Genomic DNA, 19,243 nt, shown 5'->3' on the forward strand with positions numbered 1-19,243 from the left:
AAACAGTTATAGTTGTTGGTTGTTAAAATAGCAACAGTTGTTTTCTCATTATTATTATTATTATTATTATTATTATTATTATTATTATTAAAATTATTGTTATTATTATAACCATATGTGCACAATAAGAAACTGTCTATAAAGGCAGAGGTTTGTTAAATAAAGTCATACGGGCGACATAAAAAGCAAATATACACTGCACACACGGGCACACACGTACACAGCACACACTTCACAGGTTTTCTTTTCTGTATAGACACAGTGAATTCTGCAGAAATTAGATCTCTCTCACACACACAAACACACACACACACACACACACACACACACACACACACACACACACACACACACACACACACACACACACACACACACACGACCTAGGCTAACCAATGCACTAATCGCCTGCCCCGGGCATAGGAGGAGCTTGGTGCTTAAGTAGGCTGCCAATCAGTCAGTCAGCTCCACATCCAGAAGCTCCTGCGGCCAGATACACGCATCACTCCGCACTCGAGGTGCCAAAACTGCGGCTCTGACACAACTCCGGGTCGGTGGAAGTGGGGAAGCTTGACAGTTTTCTCAAAGGGGGACTCTGGTGATTTAGACACCCCCTTCATCCTTCTTCTACTTCTTCCTGGGGATTGCTACTTTCTATTTTTTTTTTTCCTGCCTCCTCTTGCTGTTGTGTGACTTTGGCTTTGAGAGAGATTTACAGTGCGTGTTTTCCGGACATGTCTTTCCCTCAGCTGGGGTACCCCCAGTTCCTCAGTGCCTCACATGAGGTGTACGGGGGCGAGCGACCGGCCTCTGCCCGGGAAGGAGGCACTGAAGGCGGCGTGAGCTCGTCCGCTACCGCCGCGGCTGTCGGCTCCATGCTTGGGATGTACGGGAGCCCGTGGGCGGCTCACAACTACAGTGCCTTCCTGCCGTACAGCGGAGCCACAGACCTCGCCCTCATAACCCAGATGGTGAGAGTTGATGCTTACTACAACTGAAGCAGCTCAGGTGTTAATGACAGACTAGCTTTGCTTCTTGTGTGGCTGAGCTCTTGTTCATTGTAAACTAATGCGCTAATGTAAAGGGATTAAGATATGTAAATACAGACTATTGTTTTTCTGGGATATTTGTGGCTTCACAATCGCTAATAAATACACATTTGATTAAGTCCAAATGTTCAGTTAATTCGTCATTAAAGTGTTAATTATCTGTATGCTTTTGATGCTTAATATATGTAGATAGGTTCTTTGTGGCTAATTATTGAATCATAAGACATACGAGAAATGCGTTATATTTAAGGTTAAAATTAAAAGTTTTGTTGTGGAAATTTTAAGGGGTAAAAATCACGGGTAATTTAGATGTAATCTACTGTAAGCCAGCGTTTATTAATTTGACCAACACACTGCATAATTCATAGTGTAAGAAACATTATGTTCACAGACCCTTTAGAAATGAAATAGGCCTATAGCCCTTGTGTGTTTGTTAAATCGAAACAAATATTGAAATGTTTAAATAGCTTTAATTTTAAAAGGCAACCGTTGTAGAAAATAAAATAATAAACAGTAATTGTAATTGGATATTTTCTTAATTCAAGATATGTCTAATTCCTGATCTCCTGATGAATAGCCTATTTGGTGTCCAATTGACGGGATATTGAAGACTTTTCAAAACTTTTTTTGCAGCAGAAATACAAATTCAAAATGTTGATTTTTTTTTTTTTTACTCTCTGAACCTGAAGAGGAAATAATTTTCGACACCAGTCACTCAACAAGTTGTCACCTCTCTCTCTCTCTCTCTCTCTCTCGCTCTCTCTCCCTCTGATACCATTTCAGAGCTCCCAATATGAGCTGAAGGACAGCCCGGGGTCCCACCCTGCCTCTCTACCTGTCCACGCCGCCCAAGGCTTCTACCCATACGGCCAGTACCCGTACGGGGACCCGTCCAGGGCCAAGACGGCCACCCGGGAGACCACCAGCACCCTGAAGGCCTGGCTGCAGGAGCACCAGAAGAACCCCTACCCCACCAAAGGAGAGAAGATAATGCTTGCTATCATCACCCGAATGACACTCACACAGGTGGGTAACGTGTCATATTTCAGCTGTGGCCTGCATTAAAGATTTGGAAAAATCAGACCAGTGTTTTTTATTAAGGGCCCTATGGAACCTGGGGGCCATTTGATAAGACATCCACACAGAAGGATAAATACATTTGATTGTTTTTGAAAAGTTATGTCATACTTATCACTTCCTCTAAGAGCAATAGTTCATACTTGTTACATTACTTAATATGTGAATCCAGTTGCAGTTGTGGGACTTGCATAAAGTCACACTTCCAGCCCGAGAGAGAGAAAAAAAAGTCTCCAGATATTTCTGATTACAAAGCTCGTTCAATGACAAATTATGTGGAAGAATAATGAGGATTTTTACACATTTAATCATTTTATATTTCCACTTTGCAGCTCTGTATTGTCAAAGGAGTGGTGATTTTATTCTGATTTATAATGCGTGAAAAAACAACAACAACACATTTCCTTTTTCCAGGTGTCGACGTGGTTCGCGAACGCCCGCAGACGCCTGAAGAAGGAGAACAAGGTAACCTGGGGCCGCAGCGCCGAGGACCGGGACGGCCGCATCTTCAGCAGCGACAACGAGGACGAGCACGGCAAGAACGGCAGCGACGACGAAGACGAAGAGGAGGAAATTGATTTGGAAACTGTCGATATCGAGAGACCCGAGGAACAGCGAGCGGGGGAGCAGGGCTCCGGGAAGGGAGAGGGAGAGGCAGAGGGAGAGGCAGGCCTGGCCGACAGAGAGCAAGCCTCGGAGCCGAAGAGCTCAGAGAGCAGCAGGACACTTTCTGTGGACGGCCTGAGAGGAGTGGAGGCGGCTATTTCTCTCAATAGATCGCCTGTTGTCAAACTCGCAGTGGATCTTTCTCCAAACAGACAGGAGTGCCAGAGACCACCGCAGAGCAAACCCAAAATCTGGTCCCTGGCTGAGACCGCCACGGCCCCGGACAGCTCTCACAAACCTTCCCCCGCGGCCCATGCGCACCACGCGGCTTTGGCCTCCGCCGGCCACCCGGCCTTACTCCCGGGTCATGGGATTTATACATGCCAGATTGGCAAGCTGCACAACTGGGCCAACGCGGCTTTTCTGAATGCCAACTCTCTTTTGAACATGAGGTCGCTCCTCGGCGGGGCGCCGGCCGGACACCTGCCTCTCCACGGCGCGGTGCCGGTTGTGCGTCATGACGCACGGCAGGCGGCGGCTGGCCCCGGGACTTCGGGAACGGAGGATGACAGTGATCTAGAGTCGTCAGGAAGCTTCAGTCCAAAAAGAGATGGTATGGGCTGCATTTGATTGCACGAGCCTCTTTAATTAATATGTTTACTGAACGGGCCTCAGTAGAGCCACTGGGACACGCATGTCAACAAGAACTGAACCAACAAAAATAATTATCTACAGGACAATATAAGTCCCATTTACAAGTGGAATTACGAAGACGATTCTAACCAATAAATCGTTATTTATTTTGGTCTTATTCTTCTTTTCACAGACGAAGAGAGCGACCACAGGCCTGATTCCCTCAAGTCCCCATTCCAGCTGATCAGTGACAGGTAACCTCATGCGTTTCAAATCAATTTGGCATTATGACATTATCAACCTCAATTTCTCTCCACATGTCTCCTGCTAAATGAACCTTAAAGCAGAGGTAAACACTGTTACACCTGACTGGGCGGAAGGCAGAGCTCAGCACATAAATCATCTGATTGAGTCCCCACTTTAACGCCTCGTCAGGCAGCAGTCTAATATATCCTGCGGCCCCCACCCCCCCCCCAACAACGCAGAGTTATCGCCACCTATGTCATTTAAATAATCTGCCGCCATTTATTCACGCCCCCTCACTGAATGCAGCTAATGTATGTCAAAGAAAACGCTGATAGCAACATCAGAGATGTAGTGGAGGGTGAAAAGACATAAAACAATTTACCTACAGTGTTTTTTAATTTGCATAAATAGAGTTTAACATTATTTTTACGCACTCTTTAAAAATGAAACTCATAGTATTAAAACTCAGGTGTATTGTTTTAAGTATTTAGGACACATATGTGTCCCTTATTTTTGAAGAAATGCACTTACTTCACCTCTGATCTATGCGTTTTCTTTTTGTTCTGTTCCCTCCCTTCAGACCTCACCATGGGACAGCACCACAGCGAGTTCTGACAACGACATTATGAGAAGACAAAGGGAAAAGAAAGAAAGGAATAACTTTATTTAACGGAGAACAGTTTAACGAAGGCTATTTTTCTGACAGTGCGACCTGTCATAGTATTACTGTTTAGCTTCTACATGCAAAAGAGATGGTTGTTTTTGTCACAGATTTGTATTGTATCTCTCCTTTATGTCCTATGTTTCTTCCTCGCCTCCTCTGTTGTGAATGGAAACCTTGAATAATTGTAAATACAGGATATGAATTTGTCTTTAAAGAATATATTTTTTGGGAACTAAATAAATGTCATTATAGTCATTTATTTATTATTGGAGTTATTCACTGTAGAAAATTATTCACGTTCGGTCAAAAATGTCAAGAGTGCAACAGGGATGTAGAGGTGACTTAAACTCCCTAAAGCAAGTGCCCAACTCTTAATTTTCAGAAAGTGTTCATCCTCCTTTTTAGGCTTGATCGAGATATTTTTATAATGTTAGATCACAGTATATTATTTTATCTGACCGATATCAGTTTCATGTGCACATTAGAATGAATCCCATCGTGGAAATTCTCTTTTTTATGCTTATGCTGCTTAGGTGCTTTAAAGGAGGAAATTATAAATTGATATGAATATACAATAACATATTAATATATAATATTATGGATTTCCACTTGTTTAATGATGATCACAGTGCTCCCACCTTTTAATTGACCCCTTCAGCACTGTGTCTAGTTTTGTTTTACACTCTTCCTGCCAACTAAACCGTGCAGTGTCAGACCTTAGCAAGAAAAAGAGTCTCACCCTTATTGAAATCTGCACTCTCGCCAAAACTCTGAGACTTATGCCAGCGCCTTGGAAGCCACTGCAAACGCTGCGGAAATTGAAATTGAAGATTTCCAGGACCCTATGAACCTGCGCCTGTGCTTTCAGCCCAGGCCTCCGTGCTTTAATGTTGGATTATACCCCCTCAGTGCCACCACTGCCGCCTCTGAAATATGGATCAGACGGCAGGAAAGGCCAGCAGCCAGTATGGGGGCGGCAGCTCAGGGGGAGGCGGATGGGAGGGGAGGGGATGTGTCACTCTGAGCCATCCTTGACGTTCACAGGCCCAAAGACAGGGTAGAGGGGGGAGAGAGAGAGAGGACGGTGGGGGGTCTTAGGGCTGTTAATAGTGAGTGTTTCTAAAAGCTGTGGTCCTGTATACATGCTTGGATTAGCAGCAGGTCGTGCATGCCACATCATTTGAGTCCCCTGGCCTCTCAAAGGGGCCTGGACAGCCTCAGGTTCATGTACAAACACACATTACATTTAATTGCAAACTTGCTATGCAGACAAAATCTTCAAAAGTTGATTATTAAGCAACTGTTTTAAGTTTAGACTGGATTTTGATAGTCCAACGCTGAGAGTCAGCTTACTGTAAAGTGGCTATGACTTCTTAGTAAAATCAGTCACTGCTGAAGTCTGCAGATGTTCCATATTTGTGTTAGATTAGTGAAATAGTTACTTGGGTCAGGTTGGTTAAGGTTACATGGTCTGGAAAGAACTGACAAATAAGTGCATGGCGATGTGTTGAATAGCTATTTGTTTCTTGACAACTGCAATCAAGGGGTACTATTGCGTTGGCCCTGGCTGGAGTTCGGTAAAGTACACAGTCCAATGGTGATTTGAGCAGGCACGATACACACTGACAGAATCCGAGGCACCCGGTTCATGGACCTGCAGATTAACTCAATGCTGCCACCTCACTCTCAGAAAAAGTAAAGCAGAATTGTTCTTTATGTAGTACAACTGTCACTGTGTCTGTGTCCCCGCTGAGGCACGGAACACTAAAGCTAAATCCACTTTTAAATTCCTAACAGTTGTTAATGTAAAAAAAAAAAAAAAAACTGTGAGAAATGTATTGGTGTATACTTTACAAAGTTGTCATTTCAGCTGACAAACACCGACACCAACCCACTCAATTTACATGTTGTTGAAGCATTCTGAAAACCCACGTATCTCCAAATTTGGTGATATTCATTTTTTTTATTTATTTAAATCCACAGAAACTTCAAAAAAAAAAAAAAAAGTAGTAAAAGAAGAATTTTAAATCCCTGCAGATTACTTGAAAAATACATCGTCAAAAAGCTTGATTTGGAGTTACATGGTTTTCATGGGACAGAAACGATTTCATGCTGCTAATGGCGTTATGACTCTATCAAAATGACCAAAACATACACAACAGTGCCACGCTCTCATAAGTCAGGCTCCATGCTGCCTTTACTTCTAGTTTAGCTTCATTCATCGGCACGTATCATGCCAGAAACTAATTTGTATCTTTATGGATGTGTGAAAAATGTACTTTACAAAAATATGCTCCTCTTCTAACTCTAAACCTAATTTAAACTAATCTAAAATGTTCTCAAATAGGCTCAACATTTGGCCATATCACATTGAACAATCATTTAAAAACTATTACTATGGACCTGTGAAGCTGGCTGCTTCTAATTGACCTATGATTTAAATACACTGAAAACATGCAGTGTTGAACTGACGCGAGATATACTGTATTACTGTAATATCAGAATCAGAATCGCTTAATCCGCCAAATGTACCATGTACACACAGGAGCGTAGCACAAAATTCTGGGCCCTGTAGGATAGGCATTCTCTATATAGCATCCACAGCTGGGCCTCACATGAGGGCACTGGGTACTCAGTCCCCTGTGTACACAGGAATTTGAAGAATTATATTTAGGTATAATTGCTTTTTTATTCCAATGCTGGATATTTCCTTATGCTGATCATGAACTGGAAGTGCGACAGTTTTATTTATCTATTAACAAAATCAAAGGAATTGTTTGACATTTAGGGAAATACACTAATTTCCTTTTTTTTGCCAAGAGTTGGCACACAACCCCTTGTAAAAATGAGATTTATTTTTTACACTTTGGGTCTTGTATCGATTACAACAACTTGCTGGCAAGTGAACTTTAAAAAAAAAAAAAAAAACTTTAGACAGAACCAGGCTAGCTGTTTCCCCTTGTTTCCATTTTTTGTGCTAAGCTAAGCTAAGCAGCATATTTAATGCACACATGAGAGTAGCATAAATCATCTCATCTAACTCCCAGCAAGAAAACAAATAAGCGCATTTGATAAAATGCTACCTGACACTTGTGTACGAGGTATGGGGGAAATAATAGTCGTGACGGTTTTTTCCTCGCTCAAAAGGTCTGTATTTCCTAATTCATCCACCCATGCATCTTTTCACAGACTGAGACACAGTCAGAAAACAAGAGATAGAAAGAGCAAACTCGATTGTAAAAAGAGCAAATGAGAGAGAGAGAGAGAGAGGGAGAGAGAGGGAGAGACATGATGCAGTGAGAGCTATCATTGATGTGAGCAGCATGGAGGAAAGCCAGACACTTGAGGCCATTTTCACTTCCTCTGCCAACTCTGACAGACTGCCATCAGCACCGCTGAGAAGGATATCAGCCACTCTTTCTCTTATACACACTTTTTCCACACTTTATCCCAGCCAGATCACGCTACTGGTCTTCCAAGTACCCAAACAATATGTTATTCTTTCAAACTCGGATATCAGTGAGCTTAGCATGATGGGGCTGAAAGTGACATCAAATGGCTGTTTAATCAAGTTACACAGTGTGTCCAAAAGCATGTTTGGTTATGAAAGGAGTGGAAAAAGTGAGCAGATCCAAAATATGATTAGTGCTTTCTGGCGGGTGCTGCCGGAAACTTCTTCAGAGTTTTAAAGTTTTTGCTTCATGTTGGTTGTTTGTCACCCAAGCTGCCCCAAAACTTATAGAGTAAACTAAAATAGAGCCGTGGTACACACTATAAAAAGCCACGAGTGAGAAAAAAAAAAACATCGCTAACACTTCTGAATAACACTCTGTCTGTGTAGTTTTTAGAGTCGTTTCAGCTCCTCAAACTCTCACTGTGAATTGAGTCTTCATTGGCGCTTTGGTATTCTGATATAGGCTCTTTGGTGAGTTCTAATCCCTATTAAAGAGGTAGATTATGGAAGGGATTTGTCTTTGATTTGCCTGTCCCACTGCTCTTTTCTGTCAGCGCCTCGCTCTCTCTCTATATCCGTCCCTCGTTCTTTTTCTCTCCGCTTCTCTGTCTGTCTTGATGGGATGGTCAGAGGATTGAACAATGATTGCCACCATGTGTCATCCCCCTCACACTCCCACCCTCAGCCATCCTCCTGTGATTATGGCCACATGTGTGAGGGCCCCTGGTCGCCTGAATAGATTTGTTAAAGGCCCCCAGTGGATGAGAGAGGCCCAGGTCCCTTAGCCTGGCCCTCGTGTGCAGATCTATCCCCTTTCGAGGCACTCTGCATGGGGGTGAGCTCCCTGCCCACACACACACACACACACACACACACACACACACACACACTCTTACCCCTCCTACTCTTCTCCGCTCCTCTGCCACGCAGAGATAATCAGGCTTATGTAAAGACGACGTGCTCTTTTGACAGTCATCAGCTCATCAGTGATCCAATCAAGCCCAAATCCACCATTGTTCGCCCCTCAAAGTGTCTCAAATCCGCTTGTGCAGGAGAGAGGGGCTGCGCTCTTTATCCTGCCAATCACTCCTGACATTCCTGCCCCTGTTGCCATGGCCTGGGGTCAGAGGTTGGGAAAACAGAGAGCATGAGCTGACTCGGGGAGAATGGCGGGGCGCTAAAGGAGGGACTCTCCACGCAACGGCCCCATTGGTCAGCCAACGTAGGGGGTAAATGTAGACAAGTTAGGACTCTATAGCCCCGCTGAGAAGGCCAGTCGGACAGAAAGAGACGTGGGCAGGGGAAGAGAAAGAAGGGGGGATGATGAGGCAGAGAAAGGGCCAAGGGAAGAGAAAGAGGGCAAGAGAGGTGTGTGCGGAGAAAGGAGGAAAAAGAGGGTTAGGGAGGGACAGTGTTTGATTGCCAAATAGGCTTTGCAGAGCTTGACCTCGAGGGGCTCGGAGAAGAAAAGGCCTGACACACAGTTGAAGAAATAATGAACATGCGAGTTAATATTTCTTGAATTTGTAATGGAATTTCTGCTCTTAAAATATAGAAATTAAGCATTTTTTCTTCAGCAAAACAACCCACCTTTATTAATTCTGTAACGCCAACATTTGAACCGTGTTTGTGTGTGCATGTGTGTGTGTGTGTGTGTGTGTGTGTGTGTGTGTGTGTGTGTGTGTGTGTGTGTGTTTTTATGTGTGCGCATGCTAGTTGCTGAGCTGTAATTTGAAATGGAAATGTACCTCCCAACGCAATGATGCTAATACATGTCATTGCAGGATAAGCGGGGCACTGGGTTAAATCTGTTGTAATGTTGTCAAAAGAATAATTTTCTGTACCCAATGTATACGTAAGTGAGCAAATGTTTAGCCTAGACAAGATATCATAGGGAATTTACGCCATTCACTGTTCCTCCATAGGGATTAGTGGAATTAAGCGTTTACACAAAAGCAAAGTATCAAAACTCATGAGTAATTCAACAAGCTCCACAATTCCGAGTTTACCGAGTGCTGCTTCTTAGCCTGCGTGTATTGTCGTGTTGCAGCTGTGAGTATACCGTACAGACAAATAGCAAACATTGTCAATGCCTTTTAAAGGAGACAAATTTAATATACAGGGGAAATACACACAACAAATACTATGAAAGGGTGGGAGTGATAAGTCTTTTCTCTTGTTGCCTGCCTATTCATGGCAATAATCTGAGGGAAGAAGCAGATTAGGACAGAGGGAGGGTTCGTGGCTGAGTGTTCGCATCGCTGGCTCCTTTCAGCCATTTTGAAACAATGTTTATCCACTGGTTTGTTATAGGGCAGCAACATAGCTTAGTGTACTGCTGCGAGAGTCCTGAGGGGGCTGAGGACTCGCTGCGTCTTTGTTCAGCGTCCATTGAGACACACTGGTGTATTGGAGCGGGGCGGAGAAGCTGCACAAAATTAATTCATATGCGATCTTAGCGATTTCTGTCATTTGTGCCTCAGTTTGTGAAATACCTGGGAAATGTTGCAGGGAATGTGCTCATCAAAGTCACATTGTAGGTCGATACAGCCGATGTTTGCATGTGAGGAAAAAAAAATCTGTTTGAAATCAGCCCTCGACTTGACTTTCTTAGTGACCAAAATGGTCACTAAAAAGGAAGAAATTGTGGAACGGCTTTCTCTATCAATATCTTTTCTCTATCATTAAACCCTGGAAGTCCTGCTTTCTTTCAATGGGATTCTAATACAATTGAACTTGTCTCATGAATCAAAAAAAAATGTTTCAGTCAATTTAAAGGAGCTATAAATTATATTATATATATATATTTTATTTTATTTTATTTTTTTTATTTTTATACAAACAGGGCATCAAATGGCAGTCCTGTCTCCTAAAAATTACTAAACTGCATTCTCAATTATTTTTTCGAGGGAAACAGTAGCAGTTTTAAACACGTGTTTAAAGTTGTGAAAAAAAAAACTACATGGTTAGGTTTAGGAAAAGAACATGGTTTGGTAATAAGTACCTTAAGTTAAGTACAGTATGTAAGTTAAGTATGTTACATATGTGATGTGAGTAAAGTATGTTAGGTTGTGTCTTTTGGTTTCACATGGGACACAAACAGCGGCCGCCTGGGGGAAAGTCCTGTATTTGTTCCATCCACCCCGACCTCCTCCCTATTATAGCGAGTTTCAGTGATGATATGTCAGTGTTCTCAACTTGGTAGTGAATACCAGTTATTTCAGATTTAAAGAAGCCAGAAGAAAGAACACAAGCAGAAACACTATCATGTCTTGGATTGAATCAGTTTAAAATGATCCAACTGTACTGGCAGATTTATTGCTAGTCTGGCTGTAGGGGTCACACTGCTAGTATGGCTAAAAAGTTAGTACACCGCTTTGGTCCATACTGAAATGTCTAAACAACTATTCAATGGATTGCTATGAAATGTTGTACAGAAATTCCCGGTCCTCAGAGGATGAATCCTAATGACTTGCTGAACTCCTAAATGTTCCTCTGATACGAACAGTTCAAAGTTTACATTTATTCAGGGAAATATCTCAACATCTACTTGATGGATTGACCCAAAGAATTGTACAGACACTCAATGATGTATCTTTGAAAATGACCATGGAATCTGGCACAGACATGCATGTTACAACTGAAAAGAATGAGATGCCCGCACTCTGCTAATACTCCCATACGTTGATTGTGCTGCAACGTTTCGTCTTCCACAGGCAAGCTGCAGCACAATAAACGTATGGGAGTATTAGCAGAGTGCGGGCATCTCATTCTTTTCAGTTGTATCCAGCCCCTTTTTGCCCTGCACCTTACCGGTGGGGATATGCACACTACCACTACTGCTCTACAGACATGCATGTTCCCATGATGATGAATTGTTTTAACTTTTAAGATACCTTAACTTTCAATGCAGCACAATTAGTGGTAAAACTTGCCCAATATTTTATTTCATTGCCAAATACCTGCACAACTAATGGCATTCCCATCAGCCTCAGCAGGTACTTTGTGTTTAGTGCTAATTAGCAAATATTAGCCTACTATAACTAAAATGGTGAATATGGTGAAAATGATTGCTGCCTTCAAATGGGGTAGTGTTTACCGTGTTCACAAGAAGAGTATATAAATAAATATCTTGGTATTCACAACCTTGGACTTGGAAATTTTCTGAAAGATGCAAGTTCACGAGTTGTGAACAGGTTTGCTGACCTTTTCAGAAATGGCGGAGGCCATGGATTTAATTTTTCAGTGAATGGTAACTTAATATAATTTTAGAGTTAATTATTAATAATAATATTTTTGAGGAACATGTTGATCTTCCCAATGGCCAACCTTTGCATTTCTTGCATTACGTTATACCCGCTAGCTTGCTAAATTGTTAGCCTCGGTGACTTCTGGATGCCGACAGTACTGTTAGGAAGGAGTCTTTTGGTGTGTACTTGTTGCCTAGCAGCGGTGTTCTCACGTCGTCTATCCACTTGAACACCAATCATATTGTGTACATCACTTTCAATGTTGTAAACATAAGCTTTGTTTGAAGGCAGCAAAAAACTGCTAAACATCAGCATGCTGACGTTAGCATTTAGCTCAAAGCACCATTGTGACTAAGTACAGCCTCACAGAGCTGCTAGCATGGCTGTGGACTCTTATGGTTGTCTTAAAACAAGTCAAGACAAACCTGCCAATGCAGGAACATTTTTTTCAACTTGTTTCCAAAACAAAAAGATTTTCTTTTAAATTAATGTTGGTATTTTGAATGAACCAAAAATAAAGCTGAATACTGCATTAAAATCATGATTCATTAATTGATTTAAAAAAAAAAATGATTACATGTTCCAAATCAATAAATAAATGTAAAAATAAAATACATAAATTACAGAAGACACTTAAAAATAAATTTAATTATATTGGAAACAGGCTGAAATGATCTCCCCATACTGGGACATTCTTAACTTGTTTTAAGGAAGGGAGACTTTTCGGACTTAAATATGATAACAGATACATATTACAAGATAAGATGAGGACTGCCAGTGTACAGTAACCCAGAGTGCAAAAAAAAAAGCCTTTTGCTGTCGTTCACTCTGTTGATAATGACAGATGACTCATGGGTCACATATCTTCACAGTGTAATTACACATGAGATGCATCACTATCATTCACGCACACAGTTGCAGAGTAATGTGAGTCCTTATTCATCTGCCCAAGTCGTTTAGGGTAATAGAGCTTAATGGAGTATATTAACCCTGTCCAGCTTGCGTCCCCCCTTCAGATGTGTGTGTGTGTGTGTGTGTGTGTGTGTGTGTGTGTGTGTGTGTGTGTGTGTGTGTGTGTGTGTTCATGCACGTGCACAGGGAAAGGGGAAACCTGCCAACTGTTTATCTGCAAGACACACACACACACACACACACACACACTGGGGGAGCAGAGATCTGGTTTCCCACTGTCACAGATGCTTACCCGCCTCTCCATTAGTGATGTGATTGGAGTGGACATAGAAAACCAGCAGCTTCGTTCCCACAGGGGCAATCTGAGGAAATTATTGCCCCGCTCCTCTCCGGGGAATGCCAGCGCTCCAAAAAGAAGCACTTAATCGACTGCTATCATATGCAGCTCGCTGTCAACCGCATAGCATGGGTTTTTGAGCATTTGCTGTGGATTAATACTTTGCGAAATAGCTTGTGATGATATGTGATCAGTCATTGGACACAGTAAGACGCTCGGGAGGAATCTCCTGATGTGGAATCAGGAGATCAGACACTCAGCGGCGTTTACTGGGAAAGTGGCAGAGAGATAATCACTGGAGAATGATGATTGATACAATAGTGATATATTCAGTCTGTTATTTGCCATTTCTGTGGGATACAAGGAGAAAATATTTTTTGAATCTATAAAGAACATTAAAGTATTTCATATAGATCTGTCCTGATGCAAATGCTGTAGGAATGTGACAAAAAAAATGTCTAAGCTGATTAAGATGTAGCAATACACAATTGAAACAAAGGGTGTTGACTCAATAGGGTAGGATGTTAAGCCTCACACTGCTGGTGGCTAAAAGTCCTGGGAGGTCCAGTCAGAGATGTAACATGACAACCACACCCAAGTGTGTGCACGCAGACAAGCAGACCTACTGTACTGTCCGCCGTCGGTCACAAATATGTGGGAGACCTTTTCACCCCGGTCAATAACTGCAAACTGAGCCCACTGCACCCTCAGGCTACCCCACACACCACACACACACACACACACACACACACACACACACACACACACACACACCACTACAACAATAAGGTTGTAGTTCCCTAAACCACCAGAGGATGGCACCTGAGCTCTAAGCAGTGATACTGAAGTGGTCATGTGAAACACTGGGGAAAGATTGACCCTTTTAGTATTCCCTATCTAATCTAACAATCTAAAGTGGACTGTCTAGTGTAATGATCTGAGGTGGTCCCCAGTTTTCTAGGAATTTAGGGTTTTTCAAGAAATATTCACGTTTACTGAAGTTCTTTCATGAGGAAATACAAATGATTCTTGGTTGTCTACGGCTTTCTCAACAAAACAACCTCACAGTACAAAGATGTAAGTATGACTAAACCGTTATGTTCCGCAGACCCTGGGGGCCTCTTTAAACAAAAAACAAACAAAAAAACCTACTTGTACATTGTTTTATCACCTTGATACTTGAGTTTTCCTAATTTATGAGACTTGCTCATGAATATGATTTTGAACTGGCATCATGTTTCAGACGGTGGTAATAGAAAGACACTTTTACTGAAGTAAATGTTACAAGCAAAAGTCACACATCTGAATGTGTGACTTTTTAACATCAAAATACATTTAATGTACCAAAAGTCAAAATACTCACTGTGCAGAATGGCTCATTTCAGAATAAAATATTGGATTAATTACTACTTTATATACTGCCAGGTAGCTCGTGAATAACAGTTTTCTCAGGAGTGGGTAGAAACCAAAAAAGAATGAATATTGGACTTAATTTTAAATATTGACCAAAAGCACAACTCTAAATGAATAATGTTGCTTGCACTGTAACTGCTGGCTATGTAAATAAGCAACTGTTTGCTATAATAAAATGAACCATATCAATTTAAAAGCTGATGATATTTCAATGCTGTGTCCATAACTTGTTTCCACTGCCCCCAAGTGGCCAAAAAAATCTGTTATTGCGGGTTAAACGAAATAAATATCGACTTGGCAATTCTTTTTATTTTTACACATACTGTGGGAACCCAAACAATAATGATAGCAGACAAACAAAACTGTAAAAACAACTGGTCAGAAAAGAGGTAAAAGATGTGTTGTAGGAGCAGAGAAAGAATATGAATGAACAGAAATCAAGGCAGACCAAGAGAGATGAACGACAAATAAACAGATAGTGAAACACAGACAGAAGATCGGTGAGAGTTAGGATAGGTTCAAAGTGTTTGTTAAAGGCTCTATCGGTCCCCGTGGACTGAGGCTTGAAGAGCTGAATAATGTATGTCCGCTCCCGGGGTAATGAAGTGGAAGTGATAGGGAGGAATACGGCTGGCCTCCCAGGGCTCAACGCAAACTGTACACACACTTAAGAGCTGCCTGTAGCCTAAACCTGTCTCCCTCTCTGCCTCTGTCTGTCTCCGTCCACTTCTTTCACGCACACACTGACACGCACGCACTGCACAGCGGCTAAGAGGGTTAGCTTGTCTCTGTTCCCTTTATCCTACATCATTGATGAGGAAGACCAGGGCATTTATAGTATCCCACTCAGAGCTCAGCAGCTCCAGATCTTCCATGGGGCTCTTATTAGACAGGAGCAGAGGATGCAGCAGATAGCATGGCTGCTGCTCAGTGGTCAGACAGGCACTTGGTGTTGGCAGCCTTGTTTGTGGATCAGATCGAGCCTGGTTTGCACTTGTACTCAGTTGGTGCTATTGTGCTTTAACAAGAGGCAGCAGCGTTAGGCCGTGTCTTGTGGTGAAAAGAAGGGGCTATTTTCTTTCCTCATGATCCATTCATTGCTTGTCCTCTGTTCTCTCCTTTCTCTCTGAATATCCCTCCTTTTCTCACGGAGCAGAGGCTTGGAAATAAGGTGGAAAAGTTACCTCGTGTTACCCCTGTGTTCATGTGTCTGATGGTAGAACATGGTGAGCAGAGGAAGTCTTGTATGGAAACCACTTTCTCCCCATTTTTGTTCCACTTCACTTCAGAACACTGTTTAAGAACAAAGATCCCATGAATAACTTTCTTACCTTTCGTTGTTATCAGTTTTATAAAGATAATCTTAAAGGAATAGTTTGACATTTTGGTAAAATAATTGTATTGGCTTTTTTTTGTGTCAAGGGTTAGATTGATACAACTAGAAACAGCTAGCCTGGCTCTGTCCAACGGTAACAACAAATGTTCACCAGCACCTCTAAAGCTCACTAACTAACATGCTATATCTAGTGTGTTTAATCTGTACAAAAACTGAAATTTGGAAACAACATCATGTGGTTTTATGGGGTGCTGGGTGTTGGCTGGGCACAGTGACTTCCTAGAGTCTTGTCTTGTTTCTGAGGTTGCCAGGCAACCAGCGGAGACTCCGGCAAGTCACTATCCCCAGTAGGGCTGGGTATCGGTACTTGATACCTTGAAGTATCGACTGAAATAACCCAGTACAAAGTAATAGTATCGACATTTCCTTAGTCAACGATGCCTTCATTCAGGTAAAAACATTTAAAAAAATGACGTGTGATTGGCCCACTACTGCAGCAGCTACAACCCATACAGTCTGTGGGGTGTCAAGTCGAGTGTGGTGTATTTCAGGGATTTGGCAGTTTAGCTTGGCGAGATGCCACCAAAACGTTCGAAAGAAACTTGAACACTTTCAAAATGTATTCTTCTAAAACTCATTTGGATGGAAAGGAGTGGTGGTGGTCATTTTACACAACTGATCGCTTCCATTTACATGATGGGTATCGAAAGAAGTAGGAAAAAAAGTATCAAATGAAGTACTCTTTTGGTATTGGTATCCCCTTAAAGGACAAATCCGGTGCAAAATGAACCTAGGGGTTAATAACACATGTGTACCGAGTCGACCGTTCTCTGGGATATGTTTTCATGCTAATCGAATGTGACCAGTTTTAGCGCAAAACCGCTAATTAGCTTATAACACTAGTCGTCAGGGAACGGATAAAGTAAAAAGAAATCGACAGTACCGTTCACGTATACAGCCAGGTGCCATCTTGGGAAAACATTCACGAGCAGTCGAACGCCGAACGCCGTGTAACCAGTAACCAGTAACCAGTAACGTAGCTCAAGCACGTGTTGGTACTTTATAAACTATCTTTTTAATAAGCTGTCTGTACACTTACAAAGTTCTTAATGCTTCGGTTTACGTTTAGGGACCCTTATTATGCTACTGTGGAAGTGTGGTGCTATTTTGAGCCTTGTTAGTGGTATAGAAATAGCGATTTTTTTTTTTACTTTATCCGTGCCCCGACGACTAGCGTTATAAGCTAATTAAGAGCGGTTTGCTCTAAAACTGGTCACATTTGATTAGCATGAAAACAACGGCCGACTCGGTACACATGTGTTATTAACCCCTAGGTTCATTTTGCGCCAGATTCCTTTAAGGGTACTGGTATTGGTATCACATTTTTTTAAATGACACCCTGCCCTAATGCCAGGCCAGTAAATAATTGGCATATAATGCCCCATTCAGATCATTTTGTTGTTTTGTTTACGTCAGCCTATGTGACTTGATATCCAGAATTGGAGATACCAATAAGATACCACTGCTGGCAGTTAAGCTACATCAAAATCTACATCAGCAAAATATTTCTGTTCATTTGAAAGGACTTACAGTATACACAGTTTGTTTCACTTGATAGCACACTGCTCCAAATAAGCAACACTGCAAAAGTAGTAAATTTAGGCTTAACATCTTTAAATGATGTAACAACAGGGCTAGCAGTGGGCTAACCATCTTGGAATAATGCATGAACTAAATAATGGTATATGGTTTTGCTGTTCTTCCTATTCTGATGATGTAACATGAATGCAATATAACTTCACAGTAAAATCACAAATGTGAACTAAACAGAGGGTGGGTTGTGGTAGGAGAGTTTTGGACAGTGCCCGGCTAGCTGTTTCCCCCATTTCCAGTCTTTATGCTAAGCTAAGCTACCGGCTGCTGAGAAATATAAGGGTGAAGGAGAAAGCGAATAAGCATATTTCCCCCAATTGTCGTCCTCTCTTTTTTTGTAACCAGGATAGTACTATACATATAATTTCCTCTCCACTCTAACTAAGATTGCCTCACCAAAAAAAGGCTCAAGAAAAAAAAATCATGTTTTCACTCAGGTTTTTAGAACCATTCTCACTTCATTCTCAGTACCACGCACAGAGATATTTTTTCAAGGTGAAATAGCTTAAACCAAGATGAAGGCTCAAAAAGCATCTACATGTTAAACAGTGATTAAAATTGCATAGATTTCAGACTTTAGGGTAGAAAATATTCAAATGCGGCGCACTGTGATTGAAAGAACTTGTGATTGGAGTTGTTTGGCTCTCTCTTCCAAACACTTGCACCTCCTAGCCCTCCTCCTCCACTCACATTAACATGCTTCTATCATTAACCCCCATGCCCCACCTACTGCATAATAGCTAGAGCTGGATGCAGGAAGGAGAGAATACAAATGTGTTTCCTTTCTCTGTTTTTTTTTTTCTGGATGAGCATCTTAAATGAATGATTGATGTTAGGGGAGTAAGATCAGAAAGATATAATCACGGTCTAACGAACTCAGAGTCTTAAGAAATATATACTGGAGGAATGCCATAAATTTATAAACACACTATATATTAATATATAAGTAGTTCATTGAATATTCAAAAAGAGGGAAATAATATAATCAATCTGCTCCTCCATGTGCAATGCATGAGCCCAGGAAGAAGGTAACAAAAGCTTGGAAGTTATACCCGGCTTCTTCTGTTAGCTCATCTATAGCTCACCCGTTATCTTCCCCATGAACTATATGAAACCAAGATTAAACACAGTCATGTTTATGTCAGTGCCCTAAACAAATTGCCATTCTCTGGGAGTGACATGTGTTTTGTGTGAAGACGTGCAACGCCAGCGTGGGGAGATAACTTCATTTCCAAGCTTTGAGCACAGATGAGGGAGAGACAGACAGTCCGTGTTCAGTATATGAGCACCTTTCACGGGACAAATGGAATGTCAATCAAGAGCCGGTACACAGATGCCTTCTCCCCGGTGGGGCCCGAGATGCTTTCTGGTGATGCAGCTCTGTTGTTCCAGCCCTACTCTGGGTGCACTGGGAATATTTTGTCCTTTTACCCCTCCACATCCCCTCGCTCCATTTCAGATCCCTTGACTATTAACCATTCCTTATGCTCCCCAAGTTTGACTCTTTAGGCTTGTTGGGTTTCTCAAACGTAAAAGTTTCTAACCCAACTCTCCTTTTGTCTCTTATTTCTTCTTTCTCTTCATAACCTCTCATGGTTTTCCCATTTTTACTC

General features: G+C 41.9%; 1 protein-coding gene across 1 annotated transcript; it reads left to right on the plus strand.

Annotated features, from left to right (window-relative positions):
* Positions 1–451: 451 nt before the first annotated feature.
* On the plus strand, positions 452–4,530 carry irx1b (iroquois homeobox 1b). The gene is made up of 5 exons (XM_035993321.1): positions 452–971; positions 1,833–2,075; positions 2,541–3,345; positions 3,559–3,619; positions 4,192–4,530. The coding sequence occupies exons 1-5, from the start codon at positions 735–737 to the stop codon at positions 4,238–4,240; spliced, it is 1,395 nt and encodes a 464-aa protein (XP_035849214.1). The 5' UTR covers positions 452–734; the 3' UTR covers positions 4,241–4,530.
* The last annotated feature ends 14,713 nt before the right edge of the window (positions 4,531–19,243 follow it).

Source organism: Sander lucioperca, chromosome 16, assembly GCF_008315115.2.
Source record: "Sander lucioperca isolate FBNREF2018 chromosome 16, SLUC_FBN_1.2, whole genome shotgun sequence".
NCBI classification, from domain to species: Eukaryota; Metazoa; Chordata; class Actinopteri; order Perciformes; family Percidae; genus Sander; species Sander lucioperca.